Source organism: Onychomys torridus, chromosome 13 (genome assembly GCF_903995425.1).
Source record: "Onychomys torridus chromosome 13, mOncTor1.1, whole genome shotgun sequence".
Taxonomy (NCBI): domain Eukaryota; kingdom Metazoa; phylum Chordata; class Mammalia; order Rodentia; family Cricetidae; genus Onychomys; species Onychomys torridus.
In genome coordinates, this window is record NC_050455.1 from 77,498,130 (window position 1) to 77,524,075 (window position 25,946).

Sequence of the window (25,946 nt, forward strand, 5' to 3'; positions counted from 1 at the left end):
CTTAATTAGGGAGCTGGTCACTAGGAGTAGAGGACATGTCCTGCAGAAGGGGTCATTCAAAGGTCAGAATGAGAACAGAACGGTGCTCCAGAGGAGATGATACTACTCATTCTTTGTCTTGTTCATAGCTAATACTTGCTTTTATTTATAGTTTGATTGGTTTAGTATGAAGCAGAAAAGAAATGCTATGTGGGACTTGACATCAACCTGGAAAGTCAAGTCCTAGAACCCTGGGAAGACTGACTATCTTGGGTAGCACACTCTCCTTTGAATAGAATTATCATATTCTATTTCACACCCTTCAAAGAGATAAAATATCTGTTGGCAAAATACTTTTCTATCTTTCCATGATCTTTGACCTTCAACTACAGGGTTTTTCATGGGAACCTCATAAAACACTTGCCTTATATTTTAGCATATTATGTTGTTTATAATATTGTAGAAACTGATTCTTACTGACATTTCTGGACTCAAAACACATGAATATTCATTAAATAGCCATGTTCAATGTTTAAAGCCTGTTTCTGACGTTGGCAAAAGCTACCATGATGTGAACAGCATTGTTGCCACTTGACCTATTACAGGAATAAGGACAGGAATAGGTAGCATGAAGAAAAATGCCATCTTTAGAGAGTCTTGCTGTAAAATGTTCTTGCAGCTGTTGGACAGACACAGACTGGGACTGGAGAGATGACTCAGCACACTTCTTGTTCCTCCAGAGGACATAAGCTTGATTCCCAGCACCCATATCAAATTGTTCAAAACCACCTGTAACAACAGCTCCAGGAGGAAATGACATCTCTGGCTTCTGTGGGCACCTGCATTCATATACACATTCATGTAATTAACAGTTATATTAATAAAATTTAAAAATACTAAAGAATATAATTATGCTGTGGATATCGATCTGTTTTAGAATCTTTTTTCTCAGGTTCTAGGTGGAAACTCTTGCCAACACATTGGGCACCATTTGTAGCTAGAGTTTTCCTGCCTGGCCCACAGTCAGGACAAATCTATCTCATCCACCAGGCCCATAGACACTCAGATCCAACCAAGTAAACACACAGAAACTGTGTAGCCATGGCAGGCTTCTTGCTATCTAGTTCTTATATCTTAAATTAACCCATTTCTGTTAGTCTATAAGTTGCCACGTGGCTCATGGCTTACCAGAACCTTACATCTCACTTGTTATGGTGACAGCTAGCAGTATCTGTCTTCCCCAGGTTTCACTTCCCAGAATTCTCTTCTCTGTTTGTCCTGCCTATATTTCCTGCCTGGCTATTGGCCAATCAGCATTTTATTTATATAGAGGGATATCCACAGCATAATTATGTACTGATTCTGAGTATTCAAATTAGCACTGAAAAGTCAGAGAAAAAAATAAAGCATGGAAGATTTCTTCCAGAAGCACTAAGTGAGAGCTCCTTCATCACTCAATTTCAGCCTTGTGAAATTTACATATATACTGGGACTTGCTTCAACCCACATAGTGTATAAATGGGTGCTCTTCTTAAATCTATGGTAATTGATTACTCAGCAGAAGAAAATTAATACCATAACCCCAATCTTGTCAGTGTTTGAAGTTCAAAATAAACTCAAGTTTGCAATTGGAATGATATTAGTTGGATCAGTTCATGTCTAGAATCCAGCTGGAGTAAACTGATGGCTCACCTCAGACTAGGCAAGTCTATCTCCAAGATGGCAAATACAATATTGGAGTTTAATCCTTACAAAACTTTCTGTAGGATTGAAAGAACTATAAGAAACTAGCAAACTCCTGGAAATCATGTTAAATTTCATATTATACATAATACCTAAATTGTATGGATTAAAAGAGATAGAAAATGGAACTGCGACAATTGTCCTGTTATGGCAGATATTTCTAGCTTGTACAAGGTGTGCTTGTCCATGCTTGTTGACCTGGTTGAAGCACACTTATCTCAAATGTTTTCCCCAAATAAATAAAACCAAATATACTAACAAAAACTTAGTTTTCCTCCACACAATATAACAGAAGGTATGCCATTTCTTCAAATTATATGTGACAGTAATTTTAGGTTAAGAATGCAAACATCTGGTAGTCATCCAATGCATCATTTCCCTGAATATCAAAGCCTATAGTACTCTAGAAATTGACATTTTCTAGTCAATCAAATGTGTTTTGAGGTTGTTTCTGTATGAAAACAAGAATTGTTCCAAGGCAAATGAAATTTTTACTGTTGTTATTATGGAATTATGGAGTTATTAACTTTAACAAGTTTTCAAATAGCAAACCTATTAAAAATAAATGCAAGTCATCATTATTATTTGATGAATGAAATATGCTAAATAGGAATTTACAATGAGATGCTCTTCAAGTATATATTCCCATTGTACTCAAAGTACTATTTAATAATATATTCTCATTGTTGTATTTTCCAGTTGTAGACTATAGATAGATATGCATTCATTTCACAAAGGCAAAAGAATAATTTATTCTCTGGAACACGATCATTTCGTCTGCTATCTGGGACTGAATTGCAAAATAAGATGATGGATAAAAAAGGGATCATTTTAAGAACCAAAACCACTAAGAATATTCTGAAATGGTAATTAAAGGCATTGGTTGTAAATCTGTGAAATGTAAAAAATAAATGCTTCAGAAATGATGGAAATAATATTTAAATAGAATTGTGGTCCTGAATATCATTTTGTTTGTTTGTTTGTTTGGGTTTTTTGTTTTTTTGGTTTTCTTTTGTATTTCTTTTTCTTTTTCTTTTTCTTTTCTTTTCTTTCTTTCTTTTTTTGGTAAATCATCCAAATGCTGTGGGATATATTTCTGTATGATGTGAATATGTGTTGCTCCCATTGGTTAATAAATAAAGCTTCATTGGCCCATTGCAGGGCCAGATGGAGCCAGGTGGGAGATCCAAGAGAGACAGAGAGAGAAGAAAGGCAGAGTCAGGGGGAGATGCCTAAGCTGACGCAAGGAGAAGCAAAATGTGAGAGAATAGGTAATACCATGAAGCTACAAGCCAAAACATAGAGTCATAGGAATGGGTTAAGTTAAGTTGTAGGAGCTGGTTAATGATAAGCCTGAACCATGGGCCAAACAGTTTGTAATTAATATAAGCCTCTGTGTGTTTATTTGGGACTGAACAGCTGCAAGACCCAGTGGGACAGAAACTTCTGCCTAAAACCAAACAAAATGACTCTTGAAATTACAGGCTACCTTTGTTATCCAAATTGTGTCAATTATTTTTACAGCTGGCATAAATTGTTTACCTGATCTCTTACTTGCATCTTCTGAAGTAGAAAGGAACTGAACAATGTGACTCTGCTACTTTTCATGTCCTACAGACACTGTCTACTAACTTTTATTCTAGGATATTTGTGGTGATATATTATATTCCCCAATATACTATGTCTCCCAATAAAATTTGCCTAGAGATCAAAGAAAAAGTCAGCCACTATATAGAAGTCAGATAATAGTAGCACATGCCTTTAATCCTATCACTTGGCAGGCAGGAATCTGTCTGGATCTCTATGAGTTTAAGACCACAATGGGAGCAGAGGCAGGTGTGGTGGCAAACACCTTAAATTCCAACACTAGTTAACCATTGAGGTCTGGAGGTCTGTAAAGACAGACAGGAAGTGACAGAGCTGGGCAGGAATAGGAAATGATGTAGCTGGACAGAGATGGCAGAACAGCAAGGCATATAGGCATAGGTAGACAGGAAGTAGCTAGCTTTTGGAAGCTGTAGAGTTGGTGAGGTAAGGTTAGCTATAGCTTTCCATATTTCCCTGATCTCTCAGGTTTTCACCCCTGTATCTGGTTCCATGTGTTTTATTTAATAAGACTGTTCAGAAATTCGTTTACAGATATTTACATTTACAGATGGGGAAATTTAAATTAGGCAATATACTTTTTTCTCTATAGAGACCATTTTAATAAGTTGTAAAAGAGAAAACAGACTACTTAGAAAAAACAATCAAAAACTGAAATAGGGTTGAGAATGTAGTTCAACAGTAGAACACTAGATGAACATGTGATTCAAACTCTTTCATCAAAATGAAAACCCAAAACACTCCCAGTATTTTTTCCTAATGTAAATCACACTGCCATATATTCTAAGTCAAGTTCAAATTCATTATACAATTAATTTGATTCACATTTGTTGTAATGTGATAGGTTAAGTAAAATATCCCACTTAAAAAGTAATTTATTTTTCAGGCATGATTCACATGGAATAATTCTTATTAGAGCTGCCTCATATTTGGTGAAATTTTAATTGGCATTAAATCAAATACTACAATGTTCAAACTGAGCTCTGGAAGCTTCCCAATATCCTTACATTACAACTTTGCAGGTCTGTTCTGGTCTCCTCCATCTAAAAGCTCAAGTCCTGGACTTATCTGTTTAACCTTGACTTAGAATCATTTACTCATATGCTTCATAAAAATGGCCCATCACACATTTGCAGTTCTCTTTTTTTGTCCTACATGAAACTAATTTTACACATTCATTTTCATGAGAGTTCACCAAGTAACTAGCATGTGGAAATAAGATGAAGACAGTCAATAATAGAGTAAATAAAACAGCCCAGGATGATAGGTGGGGTCTGACTCTCTTAGAACCAGGGTGTTAATAGCTGTTCTTGTTCAATAAATGAAAACTGCTTGCAGATGGAGGAATGTATCAGTGTGAAAGAGAATAAAGTTATACAAGATTTTACTCATAAAAATGATGCTCATTCTTGAATTTCTTTCAGGAATCAAGGCATACCAAGCCATTGAACATAGTCCACATTGTATCAAGAATATGATCATGCAAACATGGATCCTGTCTTCATGACTTCAAAATGAGAAAATTAACATGACTGTACATATGTACTATGTCTACACAAAACATAAGTTTGATTTTAAGGGTAAACTGTAATGGCAGAAACTTTTTACAAGGCAACCTTCATCTTTTCCTGGTTCCTTCAGATGTTTGTTTTAAATGAAATGAATATCCTGTACCAAGGAGGAGGGAGTAAAGAGAAACAATACTTTCAGTAACAGGTGATGGGGATTTAAAAATGATGTTAGGGCTGGGCATATGGTTCAATGGCAAGAGCACTTGGCTACCATGCACAAGAGCCTGAGTTCAATCTCCAGCAATGGAATAAGTAGAGATAAACATGAGATTACTACCTATTCAAACATCATTTTATAACATCCTAGTTTTTGTCTCTGAAACTTCATGACATCCACCTCCGTTCATCTTTTCAAGGGATTTTATTGATGTTTTCTCCCTAAGGACAGCATTCATGTTTCTTTCATTAAAATATCTTTAAACAGTTTCTTTGTCATATGTTCAGAAAATTAAGGAAAATTTATTAGTTGTCCTATGTAAATTGCTCTTGTTCAGTTTTCATCTAGGATAAATTTGTTTTGAATATCTATTATGACAATTATATACAGCCACATTCTCAACCCTAATGCATTTTTAATAACTTCCTCAGTAACTAGTGATTTGAAATTCAAATTTCTTTCTACTAAGTTTTAAAAGTATATACCATTTTAAAATTGCTTCATATAAAATTCATTTATGCATCAAGATGTCTTTTATAGTAAACATATCAAATGTCTAAATGAGACCATTAATTCTTGTAAGGATATTTCAGACAGGGCATAGCACACAGTCAAAGTTGATAAAGAAATAGTTGTATCCTTAGCTTATTTTTAGTAACTCTTCACTTAGGTTAGAAACATTTTGTTCATTTTATTTATTATTTTAATTTATGGCTATTAAGCATGATTGTAGATTTTAGAGAAAGTCAAAATAACTATTTTGTAGTTTAAAAACTTAAGATTTAACAAACAGAACACATCTGAGAAAATCACAAGCCATTTAAAGCTTTTCCAAACCTCTCTGTAGCCTAGAGGATAAAATCTCAACTTCTGTGCAATGTCTTTAATCATCCCTCTTTGTGGTCATCTTTCTACATGCCAGGTCTTTGTAGAAGGCTTACCAGCACCAAACTAACCAAACTCTTTCCCAATCTAATGATAATGTAATTTTAATACTCATATCCATACACATTACTCCATATAATGCATTTTCTCCATCACTTTGCTTTTTGAAAACAGTGATATTTAAGGAAGTCCTCATATCTCAAATTCTTTCTTATTAACTTCTAATTATCAGAGGTGGAATTATCATTGCCCATCACTGCCCATCAGCATTGATTATAGTTAACTATTTACAAATCTTTTCCTCCCTAGGTTGCAAAATGTTAAAACAACAATTAGTTATTATGCCTTACAATAATGGAAATCCTAGCGGAGATACAGGAGAAGAAGGGCAGAATCTGGGAGAAGGCAGCCAGCTGCCCAAGGAGCAAGATGGCAGCAGACCAGTAACTCCACAGCCATGTGGCACTGTTGTTTTATCCTTTTTCTCTTTTGGGGCCCCTGCCACAGAGTTCCCAAATAAATCACATATGAAGGCTTATTCTTAATTATAAATTCTAGGCCTTAGCTTGGCTTATTTCTTGCAAGCTTTTCTCAACATTAAATTAACCCATCTACCTTTTGCCTCTGGGCTTTTCCTGTTCTCTTACTTCTGAAAATCTTACTCTTACTCTATGGCTAGCTGTGTAGATGGGTGGCTGGCCCCTTGGTCCTCTTCCTTTTCTTCTTTTTTTCTCCCCCAGATTTCTCCTTCTATATATTCTTTCTTCCTGCCAGCCACCTATCCCATTTCCTGCCTTGTTATTGGCCATTTGGTTATTTATTAGACCATCAGATGTTTTAGACAGGCAAAGTAACACGACTTCACAGAGTTAAACAAATGCAACATAAACAAAAGTAACACACCTTAAAATAATATTCTACAACGTGACAATGCATAGATTAATATAAATAGGTTAATTTAAGTAGTAAGAGCTAGTTAGTTATAAGCCTGAGCTTGGCCAAGCAGCTTGTAATTAATATTAAGCCTTTGATTATTTACAAGAGACCACGGGACAGGGTATGACAGAGAAAAGTCTCCATTTACAAATGGCACCCAACAAATGGTGCCTGTATATCCACATAAGACCTGAGAAAGCTTTTAAAAGGTTATAATGCACAGAAATGGACCCACACTGGGCTTCCTAGTCTCTCATGCTAGCCGTGCTGCCTGCAAAATAGAGCTGGCCATTAGCTGCCATGAGCCAAGCCCGTCTCTCACAGAGGCCACAGTATAGAAAGGCTTCTCCCAGTGACTGCCTGTTGGCTTAAGCTATCAGTGAAAGCTCTGGCAATACATTGCCAGGCAGGTTAAGGTTTTAAGGGTTAAAGCTATACAATAGAAACAGATTCATATCCTCTAAATGGGTCACAGTATGTTTAAAAGATTACTTAGGCTTGAGAGAGAAGTGATAAAAACTATATACAACCTTAAATTAAAATATAGATTTAAAATAGTAATATAAAGTTCTTAAAAAGGAAAATAAAATAATGTAAAAAAAATGAGCCACATGAGGATGGAAAATATAAAGTCTGGATTATGTATATTATTGTGTTGTCTTTAAATTTTTTGACTGCTATGAGACATCTGATTATAAAAGCTGCTGGATTAAACTAACCTAAATATTTTAAAAATATCCTGACTTCAAAATTTAAGTCAAAAGGTATTCCACTTTGGGGGAGAGGTTATGTTTTTGTTTTCACTGGAAATGAGAGGTTATGGATTCATTCAAAGTTAAAGGTGATCAGAGTTTGTAGCAGGAATCTTAAAAGTCTTATTAATAAAATCAAACCCGAGGCCAGTTATTGGGGTGAATGTTGGAAGATCAGAGACACAGAATAAGTCACAGCTACCTCATCTTGCCAGTTCCTCAGCTGGTCTTGTTGCCTCAGACTACAAGCTTCTGAGTCCTCATCCAAATGAATCTCAGCTGAACTGTGCTGCTCCAAAGCCTGAAAATTTAACCAGCCAAATGCTTCTAGTTTCTGGTTTTCACGCTTTATATATCTTTCTATTTTCTGCCATCAATCCCTGGGATTAAAGGCTGGATTTCTGGGATTAAAGGTGTGTTTCACCATGCCTGGCAGTTTCTAATGTGGCTTTGAACTCAGAGATCCAGATGTATTTCTGTCTCTGGAATGCTAAGGTTAAAGGCGTGTGCTACCACTGCCTATCCTCATGTAAATATTGTGGCTGTCCTGTTCTCTGACCCCAGATAAGTTTATTAGCCGCACAATAGTTTTGGGAACGCAATACCACATGGAAGACACCCTGAAATCCTGACTACACACTTGGATAAATAAACCTATAAGTAACTACAAGACACATGACATGTATTATACTTGCTCAGATATAAAACAAAAATTATCTTTAACTGGCTTGTATACAATGCACAGTTTATATTTGTATTAATACAGATATATATGTTAACTTTAAAAATTTACATGTTTTCAGAACAAGGGGACCAGACAACATTGAAAACGGCCCAGATGATCCAACTCCAAAAACAGCTTGAAGGCTGCTGGCTGAGATGATCCAACATCATAGACTCTTCCTGTCAGGACTTGACCATAATCCTAAATTTTCTCAGGGTCCCCCCCAAAATTACCAGCACCCCCAACAACAAGTAGTATAGAAAACTATGCCCACATTCCCAAAAATAGACTATGGATGTTTGTGTTTGTTTAGGGGGTTGATTACAGATTGTTATTGGTCATAGTCAATCTCTTTCTAAAAGAAGGAAGGGGGATATGATCTAGAAATGTATGATATAAAAAAGATAGAATAAAAGGGTAGGTTATTGAATCTACTTTAATCCAAAAAACTATTAATCTTACAAACTTCACATTAGTGTGGATTTTAGTTAATTGATATAAATTTAAAGGCAATTTTGTTATACTGTATGTATATTTCCACTCTTATTTAAGATATTATTTTTATGCAACTCATTTAAAAATACAATGTGTAATTAAGAAATACAAATTAATATCATCTATAATAGTTAAACTTATAGTCATGTTAGTTAGGTTTTCTAGGTATACAGAGATGTATTTCAGATAGGTAATCCTCAAACATTTTAAATAACTAGGGATTTGGCATTAAAATGCTTTAATAACAGAATTCTGTTGATGTGAGACATGACTGTTCCTGGCAGCATCAATCTACTCCCAAGAGGATGATGGACACTTAAAACACTTCATATGCATGTGGAGCTTGTTTTCCACTTGGCAAACCTGGTTCATTGGGCAAAGAACTGCCCTTGCTTCCACTGCTGATCATAAGCATGCTGTCTAATCTGGACAAGCAGGACACAAGGAAAAGTGACTGCTGAATCTTGCCAAGATGGGATAGTACACTCTTTCCATTTTTCCTGCTTCCAGAAAACCCTGTCAGATATTCTAGGCCTATTATCCAAGTTAGATACCCCAATGAAGCAGAGAAACTTTGGGTGACTGTCTAGGCAGCCAGATATATTTGCCATTTCTAGAGTTTTGGAAGTTGCTTGCAATGCACTTCCTGTTTACTCAGGTAATATTATATCCTTCTGTGGTCCGTGATAGAGTTGAAGATGAGATAGTTATAATTATACTTTTCCTTAGTTATGATAAAAGATAAACTAGATATGAAACTTCAGACTCACAATGATATGATAGATAATATAATATTTTCTTTAATTTTGCCAAATACAAATAGACTAAATAAAATTCTTGCTTGATAACTGTTTTGTTATATGTAATTTTACTATGTTAAAGTTAAAACCTTCCTTTTTGATTAGACAGAAAAGGGGAAATGTTGTGGGATGTCCATCTGGATGCTGTGAATATGTTTTCTTGCCATTGCTTTGGTCTATGGCAAATCAGGATAGAGCCAGGTGGGAAATCCAAGCAGATATACAGGAGAATAAGGACAGAGTCTGGGAAAAGCCAGCCCGCTGACCAAGGGGCAAGATGCCAGCAGACTGGTAATGATATGGCCATGTGGCAATACATAGATTAATAGAAGTGGGTTAATTTAAGTAGTGAGTTAGTCAATAAGCCTTAGCTGTTTGGCCAAGAAATTTGTAATTAATATGTAGCTTCTGAAAGATTATTTAAAAGCAGCTGTGGGACAGGGCTAGACAGAGAAAATCCTCTATTTGTGTGTGTGTGTGTGTGTGTGTGTGTGTGTGTGTGTGTGTGTATGCAGATGCATGTGTATGCTGCACATTCATGTAGTGCACATGTATGCAGTGGCCAGAAGTACCACTTTCTTCAGTACCATTCTTCAATAATCCTTCCATTGATTTTTTGAGACAGTCTCATTTTGAGATCTGAGGCTAGGTAATTAGACTAGGCAGGCTAGCCAGTGAGACCCTAATATTACCCTGTCTTAGCCTCTGGAGCACTGGGATTCCAAGGTAGTAAAACCACACCTACCTTTTTATCTGGGTTCTGGGCAAAGTAAGCCTTTAGTTAAATTGTGTTTCCAGCCCTTCCAAACATTCATAAATACTTTTTGTGGTACAATATCTCATTTATACATTATAGCAGGCCTGGAGGTTAGCAACTATTGTCCCTGCTGAATGGGAAGGAATATCTTCTGTCTATATCATCTTATGAAACATTGCCTATTTTCACACTAGACACAATGGTATCCTAGGAATATATATTGCATTAAGAGTATGGGTTAGCTTCTATAACATTCATAATGCCCATTACATAGAAATTGGGATTAATCTTGGTTTTATGATCAGATGGGTTCCTGAGTAATTTCTTCATCACAAGTAGCAATTACTTTGAGACATATGCGCACTGCAGCTTACTCATATTAACTCGTGAAAAACCAAAGCACACCAAAGTTGTTAGTAAAATATTCACAGTTCAGTTACTTAGACGGTAATCTTGGACAATTTATTATATTTGAGTGATAAAAATGTCAAGATGGAAGAATAAAGTTATAATACAGAAGTGAAAGCTAAACAGTTATCTGAAGTGGAGAAAAGGCAGTTAGCACTGTCACTGAACTGGTTAATACTATAGCAAGAGGCAAAGGATAAAACCATGTAAGCGTGCGGCTGTGAGAGAATCAGGTTGCTGAGTAGGAGCATCAGGCAATGCCGCTCAAATAAAACTAATCTGAGTAATTGGACTGGAGGCATAGCCTCATGAAAATGAACCTTGATATAGCACCAAAGAGCCATGCTATAATTATTCTTCTGACTGACATCAGCCAAAACTTCTCATTTCAGTTTCCAGTGAATCAAAAGAAAAACTGAGTTAAAATTTGTAATGAGTGTCTTAAATTACGAAGATTATGGGCCAGCCATGTCCATGCTATAAAGAAAATGTAGCAATAAAACATGGTCTTCATAGCACTGTCATGAGAAAGTAAAATTTGGTTTCTCACATTCACTGAGTGATTATTAATGGGTTTTTGAAATCTGGAAGGTAGAGTAAGTGAAATATGTTTGGTTGTTCTTGAAGATACAATTTCCAGGATGAGGAGTTGACTCCTTCAGGGAAGTGCTTGCCACACATGCATGAAAGTCTAAGTGTGCTTTGTTGTTGTGATAAAGCACTGGCCAAAAATCAACTTAGGGAAGGAAAAGGTTTTTTTGGCTTTTATTTTACTGTCTATCATGGAAGGAAGTCAGGAAAGCAACTCAAGGTAGGAAGCCAGAAGCAGAAACTGAATCAAAGACCAAGGATGAATGAATGCTGTTTACTCAACTTGCTTTCTTACAAATTGCAAGCCTACATGCTAGGGAATGGGAACACCACAGTGCCTGGATCTTCCTACATCAATTAGCCTTTAAGAAAACATTCCACAAACCTGGCCACAAGCCTGTCTGACAGAAGAACAATTTTCATTTGAGGTTTCTCTGTCCCAGGTGAATTGAGGAGGAAACCAGTATTAGTCATTATAACGATGGCTTTACTCATCTGATCTTCGTTGCTTTTGTTGTATTCATGATATTTTCCCATTCTGAAGTGTTTTTTTTCCAGAATTATGTCCTGCATGATCCTTCCTTAAGAATCTTCCAGATGTTTCCATGCTGTTTTCCTTCTTCTCCCTCCTCTCTTTTAAAAATTATTGTTTTGTTTTATAAGTATGGGTGTTTTTCCTGCATGATTGTCACATGCCATTTGTAGCGCCTGCTGAGGCAGAAAAGGGTGTCTGATCCCATGGAACTGGAGTTCCAGAGAGTTGTGAGCCATTATGCTGCTGCTGGGAACTGAGCTTTAGTCCTCTGACAGAGCTGGCATTGCTTTCAACCATTTCTCCAGCCCCTTTTTTACTCTTTTGAGATTGTCTCCCAGGTTCTGTCCTCCACTATTATCAAGGCAGTGGTAATTAATGAACACCTTTAAAATCATATTTATACTTATTTATCTATCAACTTCTAGAAATTATGAGTGTTCTGTAGATATTTCTTGCCACCCTCAAAGTAAAAGCTTGTGATTTCTACTTAAAACCAGATTTAACAGGCTTCCTCATGTCATAAGTAGCATTATTATTAACCACGTTATTCATGTTCAAGCCCATGAATCTTCCACGATCACTTGCTTTCACTGCATTCTCAACATTTGGTCTATAAGCGAATACTTCCTACTGTTGTTGGTGATATTCTAATATTAATTTATCACAAGAAACAAAAGGTAAATAAAATATATTGATTGCTAAAAGGCTATTTGAAATTGAATTGAGACAAGTACTATGCAAGGAAGCTGTATTCTAGAATTTGTAGCATATCCCCATGGAAGTTTAAATGACAATGTCCCCCATAGACATTTTAATGTTTGTTCCCACATGATGATGATGTTTGGAAAGGATTAGGAAGTATGGCTTTGATGGAGGAAGTCTGTCACTGAGGTTGGGCTTTGAGTTTCAAAAGCCCATGCCATTCCTAGTTAAGTCTTTCTCTCCTCTGACTCATGGTTGCTGTCTACAAGTATGAACTCAGGAATTGCTCCAGTGCTATGGCTGCCTGCCTGCCTGCTACCTGTCCCATGGCATGATGGTCACGGACTCTAACCTTCTGAAACTATTAAATCTCAATAAACTCTTCTATACTTGACTTGGTTACGTGATTCTTCACAACAGAAAATTGATTATGACAATCTTATTATATAGTGTGGTTAGAAATCTTTATCTTCCTCAATAATTTATTTTTAGGGTAGCCTTTTTTTGCTGCTTATTGCACAACAATTCACACATCAAAATTCATTCTTGTAAAGTAAACACCTCAAAGTCTTTAAAAAAGTATAAACTTGGAACAATTATCATCATAAAATAAAAACTATTTTCATAGTCCCTCTCTTCTAAAACAGTTCATACTATTATAACTTTTGCAATCCATTCCCTACCCCTAGATCTACTATACCAATCTACAAAGCTACATAACTGATAATATTTTGTTACTATAAATCTGTAAGAATCCATTATAAGAACTATTAACTTTGGTCTGACTTTTTGAATTCAGCCTACTAAGCCTAATGTTTACTTGATATTTTGTACATAGTATGATTTTATATTCTGTTCTGTAATATTTCAGAGATTTGTGTTTCATATATTTATATTTAGATCATTCCCAACTTCTATTACAAATAGTGAACATTCCTACAGGTATTTATGTGAAATTGTTTTTCACTTTTATTGAATAAACTTCTAAAAGTTAGATGGCTGATTACCTATAACCTTTCTTAGTAAAACTACAATATTGGTTGTACAATTTCATAATTGTTATATATCAATCAGCATATATGAATCCTATCTGCTCTACATTTTTACCAATTTTAGATATTTCTAGAGTTTTTCCTTTTGGCCATTTTAATGGATACAAATTGGTTTTTCCTCTTGGTTTGGTCTTGATGGATAACTAAGGATGATTCCTCCTGCTTCATGTATTTATCTTCTGTTTGTGTTATGTTAGGAAGTGTATGTTTACAAGTTCACATCTTCATTTTTTAAATGCTGGTTGTTTACTTTCTTGAGTTGTGATATTTATATTGCCTTGATATATTTTGTCCTCTACATGCTTTGTAAAATTCTTTTTCTATTTAGTAACCTGCCTTTTAAATTTTAAAAATTGGGTGATTTGAAGGGAAATTATTTTAAATTTTGATAAAGTTTAAATTGAACTCTAAAGTATTTTTACTGTTCCTAAAATATTTTACTTATAGCATTTTTGCTTATAAAACAATATTATCTTGTGGTCAATTCAGTCAATTTTATACTTTGATTGTGTAAGTGAGAACATCGATCAGATTTGAGTTTGAACTTCTGTTGTGTGTGGTAGCATTTTTCACTTAATGTTCAGTTGATTGTTGAAGAAAAAATGTTCCCTATTGACTCGTGTTTATTGATTTTATGAATGAATCACACAGGTTTTGATTTGCTGCTGACCTTTTTCATTAGCTACCATTGGTTTCTGTTTATAGCCCATCACTTATAACACATGGCCATGATTTCTGTAATTTTAGAATGTCTTTACAACTTCAATAACTTCAACTTTGTTCTTCTGCATTAAGTTTGCTTTGGTTAACCTATGATATATGCATTTCCATATGAAATTATCCTGTCAATATCTACAAAAATAACCTAAAATTTTGATTAGAATTATGTAGGCTATGTGTTAATTTTGAGACAATGACAGCTTAGTAACACAGAGAAGTCTTAATACACAAACTTCAACATTTTGTCATATACATGCCTTCAATCCTTCATTTTAAGTTACTTTCCATAATTTTCAGCATGGAGGATTTTATATGTGGTTTTATAAATTCACTTATTATTTGGTGGCACTACATTAATTCCATTCTTTTTAACAATACAATTTGTCAACTGTCATCTGCCGCTATGTGCAAAATGTAATTGATTGTTACATACTAAAATTTCCATGCCTATTGTTCACTGCATTCATTGGTTCTGGTATTTCTAGTTTAACAAGCATTTACAACAAATAATTATGTCATCTAATAATAGAAAGCATTTTTCCTTTTCTTTGGGAAATTCTTGTTAGAAGCTCTTTTCCAAATTATTAAATCATGTTCTATTCTTGGTTTATTGAGAGCTATGCATAATCAATGCAGGTTGAATTTTGACAAATGCTTTTTTTCTGTATTGCTCTAAATGGTCCTGTGATATTTTCATCTTTTATTGATAATTATTCCATTAAATTTCAAACAAAACAATATGCTATTAATGATGAGTTATTGTTTTCATATATTTTTTATTAGATTTGTTAATAGATTACTAAGAAATTTTGGGATTTATAGAAAGGTTAGTAGTTTTTTTTTCAAAGTATTTGTCTTGTTTGACATTGGGATACTACTGACAAAGATAATCAGAAAGAAAAAGAGGCTATCAATTTGAAGTGGGGCATAGAAGGAATTTGAGGGAAGACAGCTGGTATGAGCTGGAAGGTAGAAAGATGCTGAAGGATGAAAGGGATATAATTCTATCTCAATTAAAACACCAAAATGAATAAATATAAGGGCCAATTATTGTAATAGAAAATAGTTAAATAAAATATAAAATGTAAAATTCCTGTTGGAAAATTCAGAAATTGTGTCATTTCAGGTTTCTCATTTGTTGATTTCCCCTCCCCCCTCTTACTGCATGGTATCTCTTTTACATGGTTAAGGTCCTACAGCATTTAGAATTTTATCATGAACGTAGTGGGTGTCATGTGTAAAGTCTGTAGTATGTTTTGTTTGTTTGTTTGTTTTTGTTGCTTTGATAGTGTTTTGCTGTGATTTATTTCCTTAGACTATGTTGTCAAAAGCTATATCTGTGGTGATCTGTGGCTCATGCACTCAGTCCTCAGCAATGAGGAAAGCCTAGTTTGCTGGGCCCTGTCTAGCTCACTGTCACCCATGGCCCTGTACAGAGCATGTGTGTGTCATTAAGCATCTTCTCTGACTTTGTCTTTTAAAGTGTGTCTTTCTTAGTGTCTGATAGCCAAACATGACCAGTGCCAGCTACTTTCCTTGGCCTTTCTAGTGCTCCTGTAAGAGTGAGTCTACAGTGCCATAACTATTGCCCCATGACTACTGCTGCCACTGGTGGAAAGGGGGGCATTTTGATTTGGCAAATCATTTGGATCTCCCTTACAAAAAAGTGCTTTTGTTAAGAGACCAACGTTGTACCTATTTTATTTTGTAATTTGATGTTTGTGGAAGGATTATAAAGTTAGTTACTACTGTTGTATATATGAAATGGAAGGAAAACTGGGCATTTGAACACAATAGTTGTATGATACACTTTCCTGTTTAAATGTCTTTTATACATTTCCATCACTTGTGGAATATATATCAGTTCATTTTTGTTTATTGCTCTTTCTAATGCTCCGTGTTCATCACATCAAGCTGTAGTAATTTATCTTTTATTATGATTTTCTTTAACAGTAAAAATACTTTATTTCCATAACACTTTCCTAGTCATTCAAGCTTAAGACCAACTGTAAACAGATGTATTTTTTAATAATTTTTCTCCACCACTGAATCCCCACTGCAGAAAACAATAGTACATATTTAATAAGGTCTAGAAAATCAGGCACATAATTAGTTTGAATTCTAGGTTAGGCTGATAGACAAGATAGCTCAAAGACTGAAAATTTTTTCCAAACTAACTGTTCACAGTGGAAATGAAGAGATTTCAATAGGTTGCATCCAAGACAAATCACAGTGAGCATATGTTTATCTTTGAGTACTCTTATAGAGAGCACATGATTGCCACTATAGTATAAAGAGAGATTAAAGTTGGAACACTCCGCTTATATAAAATGAGGAATGTCAGGTGTGATGATTCATGGCTGTGATTCTTGCACCTGAGTTGCTGAATTGAGAGGATTCCAAGTTCATGGCCAGCATGGGCTACATAATAAAATACAGTCTCAAAAATAAAACAAGGCCCCACCCCTAGAAGGAGAGTTATGAGCAATCAATGATTGCTAAGAGAGAGGGACTCAGTCTGTCCCAGCAACAAGCCCCTGATAATTTATCCAATCCCCAAAAGTCAGCCTCAATCACAAATACATGTGAGCAACACTAAATGAACTCAGGATATGGCTACATATATGTAACAAAGCATATATGTGGACCACAAACATAATAAACAAGTAAAACAAAACAACAAGAAAATAAGCAAGGAGAAAGGAGAACTGATTTAGATGCCTTTTAGAGATGACCACTTCTCAGTAAGTGATAGAGATGTCACTCCCATTACTTTAATCACCCAAGTGTCATCTTTGTTATGAAATTTACTTGAATTTCAAATTATGGGAAATAAATAGTACTTTAGCTTTCCTTGCTATGTTGTGTGTACATGTATTTTGTCTACAGTAAGATTCAAGCTTAGGGAGACAATAGCTTTGTCTTACACAACCTTATATCCCCAGGCATGAATATAGTACTTGGAATAGAGCAGACATTCAATATGTATTTGTATCCCAATTACCAGTCTACATAAGCAGTCGAAACCCTAGAGAAGATGCATTATTTTTCATACAAAAATGGATAAGCTCAAGCATAAAATAATGTTAAAGCATTTTGCTTGCTTTATTCAGGGGAAAAAAAAAACATTGTACTGATGGAGAGTTTCTGTTAGTGTGTGGCACTGCTCTGCAGGCAGGTTGCACTAGTTACTCTTCTATTGATTTGATTAAAACACCACAACTCTATGGTAATATTGTGTTCCCCAATATATTGTGCACCCTAATTAACGTATGGAGGCAGAGATCCAGTCGGATCTCCGTGAGTTCAAAACCACACTGGAAACAGTCAGGCATGGTGACACATGCCTTTCATCCCAGAAAGTGATGGCAGGAAGCAGAAAGGTATATAAGGCATGAAAACCAGGAACTAGAGCTGGTTAAGTTTTTAGGTTTTTAGCAGCAGTTCAGCTGAGATTCATTCCAGATGATGACTCAGAGGTTTCTAGTCTGAGGAAACAGGATCAGCTGAGATGTTGGCGAGATGAGGTTAGCTGTGGCCTGTTCCGTCTCTCTGATCTTTCAGCATTCACCCCAAGACCTGGCCCCAGGTTTATTTTTATTAATAAGACCTTTTTAAGATTAGTGCTACATGACTCTTCTAGAAGAAGTACTTTATTTGGGCCTATGAATCCAGAGGGATTAGAGTAATGGAACAGACACATGGTAGGCAGAGATGGAAGCTAAGAGCATACATCTTGAACTCCGAGTGAAAAGGAAATGGTAAGTCTTTAACTCTCAAAGTCGAGCTCCAATGACGTATCTCTTCCAATAAGGCCATATCCTCTAAGATTCTGTCTCAGTTCGGTTTCTATTGCTGTGAAGAGACACCGTGACCATGGTAACTCTTGTAAAAGGAAACAGTTAACTAGAGATGTCTTACAGTTTAGAAGTTTAGTCCATTGTCATAGTGGAAGGCATGGCAGCAGCAGGCAGACCAAGTGCTGGAGAAGGAGTTCTACATCTGGCAGTCAGAAAGAAGAGAGACACTGGTCCTGGCTTGAGTTTCTGAAACCTCAAAGCCCACCCCCAGTGACACATTTCCTCTGACAAAGCTACATGTACTCCAACAAAGCCACCTATCCTAATTCTTTCAAATAATGCCACTCCCTATTAACATATTGGGACCATTTTCACTAAAACCACCATAGACTCCCAAAACAGTGCCACCAACTAGAGCCCAAATACTTAAAAAATCAAGAATATGGTAGATATGCTATTCAAATCACCACTTACAGCTCTAACTAGAATTGCATAGAACATAAATGTTTAGCCCTCCACAAATTTTCCTCTAAGGAAAATGTGAGTTGGGTATAATGGTTCAATTCTATGACCCCTGCAACTAGAACCTGAGATAGGAAGATTGCCATGCATTTGAGACCATCCTGGGCTGAATAGTAAGGCTCTTTCTAAAAACATAAAAATAAACATCATGTTCTCATCTTCCATTCCTCCCCCCAACAGTTTATCCAGGAGATCTTATCAATTTCCCCTTCCTAGGGTGATCTATGCGAGGAGGGAGGGGGAACTGTGGTTGATACGTAAAATGAAAAAATAAATTAAAATAAACATCATGGCTTTATATTTAATTCACTGCTTGGCACTTATTCATAAGTCTGTTTTAAAATTACTTAAAAACATAACCGATGTTCATGATATGCAATACCAAGAAAATTTTAGAATGCAAATCCTTTCTTATATGATCAAAACAGGCAGAATTATGTTGGCCATTTTATGACATAACATTCCAAATTATCATTATAGACATGCAATATAACTGTTAAAATCCATTCACTAATGAAAAAAACCAAAATGTCCATGAGCTAGTAAATTACTGAACAGAAAACAAAACTTGCTTTTTCTGGTGGTATCTATATTAGTATGTAAAAGACTTCACAAAGAGTTACAACAACTTCAGTTTTGTGCTATCCAATCAGATTTAGACACACTATGTATGGTTGGTAGTTATTTTATAGTTAGGTTATATAGTTCATTAATATCAATAATATATAATTAACAAAATGGGGTAAAATAAAACTGAATACCATGTGAAATAAAATACCACAAATTCATTATATCATCTGAGGTAGCTTATCCTCTATGAGTCACTGTGTAAGTTGCTAATGAGGAATTAGAATCTGTATTGAGCTTATTCAGGCAGTTGTATGCAGGCTATACAATCCCACAGTTCTGAATACAGTGGTTTGAAATTATCCCCAAAGAAAAGTTCAGGCCTTGTGTCTTTTGAAGGTCACATGCTATATTCTTTTAGTTATTATAGAGCTGATATTTCACCCCTGGAATTTATGCAACATCTATCTACCAGCATATTTAATGATTATTTCTTGTTAATGTGCTGATGCTATCTGTATTAACAGTGTCATTAACACTGCTAAAGCTTGTCTGATAAATGTCATTTCCTAAATACTGCCTATAGTTTAAATCAGAGTTGCAAATGCACAATTAACCTGAAGAGAGGAAAAGTGCCCACTCAGCACCTTAGAATGGATTAAGTTGAGTTATGACTCATCTAATTTTGCAAAGTCACCATAAAAATGAGCTTTTCATTTTGTAGAAGTATAGCTGGGATTTACAGCAGATGATTAAGATAAGGAAGAAAAATAACTTTTGCATTTTATCAGAACAGAAGAGTTTCATCCTGGCCATGAATTTTTCCCTCGTAGAATGAATTTTTCCCTTGTAGATTCCATCCATCAAAGAAATGTCTCCACAAGTTGTCAAGAGCCCAGCTGTTCCCCAGGGACCTCTACAAGTGTGACTTACCTTGTGAAAGTTTCTGAAATAAGCTGCCTTTTCATCTGGAAATTTTTCTAGCCTTCTAGGTCCCTTGCTAGAAGCCTTCTTAAAAACCAACCAGCATCGTCTGAAAATCTGAAACAAATAAAGGAATCTGATTATTCACCCTTTCCTATGAGTTTACTGACACTTGAGGTTTTATCTATTCAACTAATCCATTAGGAATGAGTTTGCAAAATTCCATTTACTTCAGAGTAACTTCTTTAAAGGAGAAGTGTATGACTAATAGAAATTGCAGCACAATTAAAAATTATGTAAAATTCAATGTGTTAATATGTTGGTTTTAATCATCTTTAATATATGTAATCACTTGGTTGTCAATACTTCATGCATGATGGCAATTATTTATTTCCTATCCCACTGTGGTGTGAATTTAGTCAGGTTAAGTGAAATCATACTGCTAGTTTTCTAACTTTAAATAAAAATTAATTTATAGTTGTCTTACACAACTTCAGGATTTTCAACAAATGGTCATAATATAATTTAGAAAATAGTAAGAAATATAGTTTTATACTGGGCATATCCAATTCCCTTGTTTCATAGTAGCTAGAATATACTAAGTATTTATTATGTAAAATATATTTTAAAATTTAGATACACATTTAATACTGATAACTACTATTTTTAAACAAGTTCTATTATGTTCATTTTATGATGAAGCTAAGAGGCAGGTCAAGGCTTGAATACATGTCTTTCTGAATCTTTAGTTTTAGCTTTTAAAATTATCATTAATTATGTAAGCTGAATTTATCATTTTTGGAACATGTTCTTATTTTATAGAAATGATCAATACCAAGCTTTTAGATTGGTATCTCAATTTCACATGTTCTGCTTAGGTATGTTGCAAAAGAAAGAAGTAAAATACAATTTTTTTTTTTTTTTGCTTTCGAGTAATTGAACATGCTTAAGCAATTTGAAATTTCCTCAGCTCTTTAATTTCTAAATTTAGCATATTTTATTTCCTGGAGAAAATTTTTCCACTAGCATGAGGAGAAATTTCATCAGAGGCAATTTCAGAAATCTCAGTCAGTGTGTTTCTATTCTGTGTCTTTCTTCAAAGCCCACAGTTGTCACAATCCTTTCTTCTGCTAGTAGAAGACATACAGTATAATTCTTTCAAATTATTCCCAGGAACATTGTTTCTTACTCATTGAAAGACAGTATTTTTCATGTTAAAAGGCACTTTCAGAGCAATCACAAATGAATTTCCCCACCATAGCAAAATAAGTAGAATAACAATGTGAACACTTATTCCCACTGCTCCTGCTGTCTTTCTTAGATCTTCTGCTATAGTTTTTAAAAATACATCAAGAATGATGTTGAGCTCCACCAGACAATAGCATGTCTTCCTATCTCTGGGATTAGATATATCTTCCTTATTGAAGGGCTAATAGCTGTATAACTGTAAATGAAGAACTGTTCAATTTCTTTAGAACTTTGTGCTTTGATACATTGTGTTTAGCACATGACACTGTAGTTCTTTGTTGTACCTTTACCAATGCACACTTCCAAAATGAAATTGTGTTAATGATTACAATATGGGATCAGAATCTGATTTGTTCAGCTCCAATTAATGAATTTTAGTCATTTTTACCCTACCCATTTCTCTTTCTCATCTGTCATTCTTCTGCTGAAATCTTTCTTCCCAGAAAATCCCTTTCTATTTGCATGTCTTTTTTGAATGTGAGTCTCATTAACCTTAATTTGTTTCTTTCCTTAGCATGGGTGGAAAGTTATTTACTGGAGCAAGGGCAAACTACCAATGGCTACAGAAGTGAAAAAAAGTGGCACCCTCTCTCTCAGAACAACATACACTGGCAGTAGTCCCTCAGGAAGGCTTAGAACCTCATGAGTTCCTCCCCTAATCATGACAATACATACAGAACGTTGTCACTTATTAAAAAAAAAAAAGATGACTAGATTGTGAAAACATGGTGAAGCTTTTGTATTTTTATCGTAGCTCTTTTATTGACTTGTCACACAACTTCAGCAGATTATTTAGTGCTCAGCTAGTGAAGAAGGGTAGTGCATGAAATTAAGGGGGGAATTTAACAAGATGGGCCAAAGTTTTAGTGTACAGAAAATTCTCCACCAAGTCCTATCCTTTTAGGCTACTTTATCTTAATAGGCACTATTCACTATACATGGCAAAGTTATACATGGTAACACTTCTTTTTATTGTAGGAGTTGTGGTTCTAATATTATCCAAACAGAATAGTCAGATACAAGTATTCTGTGTTAGCTTATCATTTAAACATTTCAAATGATGCATAGAAAATAATGTTAATGATCTCCCAAACATGGGCTTTGGGTTTAACAAAACGTACTTTAAATTCCAGTTTTCATCTTGTTAGACACACAAAATTTGGACACACTGCCAAGCCCTCTAGGCATATGTCCTTAAATTAGTCAGGGGAAAAGAGTGTTTCAAATTTAGGGTTAATGTTAAAGTAAAAAGAAGCTAAGTATGTTAATAGAAATCCACAGTGCATACAGAAGAATCACTAACTAATACAGAGCAGCCATATACAAAACAGAAAGAAATACTCTTAGCACAGCCTTAGTTAACACTTCTGGAAAACATGCATATTTACCTCTACTTTGTTATAAAAACTTGCTTATACAAATACAATTTTAAAGGTCTCACATGATTCTGATAAGTAATTGAATTGAATATATATGATCAATACACACAGTGCTCTGATGTTCAATTGAATACAAATATCAGCTCATATTAATATTTCATGATGGTTCAAATATGATGAGCAGTGTAGGTGTGCATGCTTACATTTAGCAATGCATACTAAAAATGAAATTTATTCTCTTCTTAAAATTACTTTCTTCACAAAATAACGTGAAGTAATTTTGTGCTATGGAATCACTTCATTTAAGCTTTAATCAAACTGTTGTATTAAAATTTAGAGCACTGTGTTATGGTGCCTAAGAGCTTAGACAACTTTCAGGTGAGGTTTTTATAATAATTAAATGTCTTGTCTCAAATTATTTAAGCTTATATCCAACTTTGTTTCTCATTCATATAATCGTATGCATCTACTTCAGGAAGAGGGGGGACAACCCCTTAGATTTTAAGAGATGTCCTGAAGAAAACAACTAGAATGCGTTTGAAAAGTAACCTATCCTCTTATCAGAAATTATTAGAGTTGGTGTACTGAGTTTTGTCTCTCCAAAATTCATACTCTGAAACAAGTGTGCTCTTATTTGGAGATATAATAGTGTTAGATGGGGTCATGGAGGTTAGTTTTGATGGAGGGATTTGTGCTTTCCTGAGAACAGACATGGCCAGCATGCTTCCTCTCTTTCTGCTTATTCAAAAAGCAGAGAGCACGTAAGAACATGTTGAGAAACCCTAGTCTACCAGTCAAGAAGAAATTATCACCAGAAAACCACAAGGGCACACTAGTCTCAAATATACATCAGGCAGAACAGAGAAAAAAGGGGATTTCTGTGGTTCAGGCCACAGAATGCCTGATATTTTAATATGGTAGCTTAGACTCATTAATACAGATGCCATAGATAGATAGATAGATAGATAGATAGATAGATAGATAGATAGATAGATGATATTTTATTTGTAGCAGTGATAGGGTAGTGCTTATGATAATAGTTTAAATAACAGTATTGTGGAAGGGAAAATAATTCCCATGAATCTGAGCAGAAATTGGACTCATCATAAGCAACAAATTCTAATATTATGTGCAAGGTGGGATGTATACAGATTATAAATACTTCTTCTAGTTTTCATGAATGCATTGAGAATCTTTCCTTGAAGGAAACTGAGATACAAATCTTCAGTAAAACGATTTTTGTTCTTTCCTACTGAGAAATGGTTTCCCCTGTGCTGTTGGTCATTTTATTGCTCACATCTTCATAATCATCATAACAGCAAATGAAATCTTAAAATATTCATAGAAATCCATATATATATATATATATATATATATAGGCTTACAATGTTCATTTTGTGTTACCATAGTTAGTTTAATTTAAGAGGTGAGATAAATATGAAGCAGAAAGTCTAAATGTTATTGTTTAAGCATTCATTATTATTGCAGAAAAGGTGTTAGCAAATAAGTTGATAGATTTAGCTATTTATCTAGTATCTTATCCTTTGGATATTACAACAGTAACAGAGACAAATGACCACATACAAAAGAGCCTAATTTTTAAAGGTTTCATAAAATAAACTGTCTGCCAAGTTGAAAGATCTGTCACTTAGTTTTGGAATGGATTTGCTTTTTAAAAAAGTTCCATTTACACATCAAGTTCCCACATATTTGACCCAGTTTCTAATATTAAAACCCTAAAGAGACTTTGTATGGTTTTCACAATAAAGATATTCACATTAACAAAATACCAAAATAGTTGCTAAAAATGTTAAGAAAAACAAATTTTATTCAGAATATAGCTTTATTTTCCTTAGCCTGTTCTGTTTCTGGGACCAAGACCACATTCCAAAACTTTAATCTGTGATAATTTCTTAGACTGTCTGGATTTTGTTGTTTTTGTTCATTTGTTTTCTTTTAAAACTTTGAAAGTTTTGAAGTATACTAGTCAGTTAATTTCCGGCAGAATTCTTTATTTTTGTTTGTCTTATTATTTCTGATATCTAAAATTCTAAGGAAAATCTGTCATTAAAATATAATTTATTGAAAAAAATAATATTAATGAATCATGGTCATGGACTAGTTTTTTTGGTGTCTAACTTACCCTTCTTTTTTTTCCCTCCTTTTTTATTTATTATATTTGTGTTTTAATTTTACACATCAGCAATGGGTTCCACTGTCCTCCCCCTTCCCGCCCCTCCTCCCACCTTTCCCCCAGCCCCTCCCCTCCATTCCCATGTCCTCCAGGGCCAAGATACCCCTGGGGATTCATTTAAATCTGGTGGATTCAGTACAGGCAGGTCCAGTCCCCTCCTTCGAGGCTGAGCAAAGTGTCCCTGTGTAACCCCAGGTTCCAAACAGCCAGCTCATGCACTAAGGACAGATCCTGGTCCCACTGCCTGGTGTGGGTCTCTCTGGGTGTGACCCCAGGCACTCACCTCTGGTCCAGATGGGAGTGACTAGTTATTTTATAATATAATTTCTAAATGAAAATTTAAAATTGAAGAGAGAATCACTTGATAAATGTGGATTTCTTTCCTCTTTAGTCATATTTTTCCTAAATGCTTTGAATATAAAGAAAAGAAAATAATAACTAAGACCATGGGTTGGAGACATTTCATGTGTCACCTGTGTTATTAATGGAAGCAAAAATTAAGTATGAGTCAGGAACCAAATGCCTCCTCCACAGCAGGAGTAGAAAGTGAATGGGGAGTTTTCTCCACTTTGACTTTTTCATCAAACCAGATTTTACCAGTGTACCACAATCTGCTGGAGGCCTTGGACCGGTGCTTTAAATTGGTGTGCTGGAGAATTTATAGATATGAACAAGAAAGATGACTGCTGGGAACTAGTAAATCACTGCTAGGAGAAAAACTATATGCAAAGAAAAAGGTTTATTTTGCTTTTAAATGAAAGGTGTAAAACCTTTGAGGAAATAAGAGCTTCCGTCCACCCGGGAACTACCATCTGGACCAGAGGTGAGTGCCTGGGTTATAGTCAGAGAGGCAACTGCACCTGGGTCCCATCTCTGGACATGGGCCACCCCAGGAGGACC

The 25,946-nt window shown here is 35.0% G+C and overlaps 1 protein-coding gene across 1 annotated transcript in view; it reads right to left on the bottom strand.

The window, feature by feature from the left end:
• Dok6 (docking protein 6) overlaps nt 1-25,946 on the bottom strand; it is a 465,356-nt gene that overhangs the window by 285,847 nt on the left and 153,563 nt on the right. Inside the window, exon 2 of the mRNA XM_036204473.1 lies at nt 20,235-20,342. Coding sequence (XP_036060366.1) covers nt 20,235-20,342 — 108 coding nt within the window. The remainder of the gene's footprint in view (nt 1-20,234; nt 20,343-25,946) is intronic.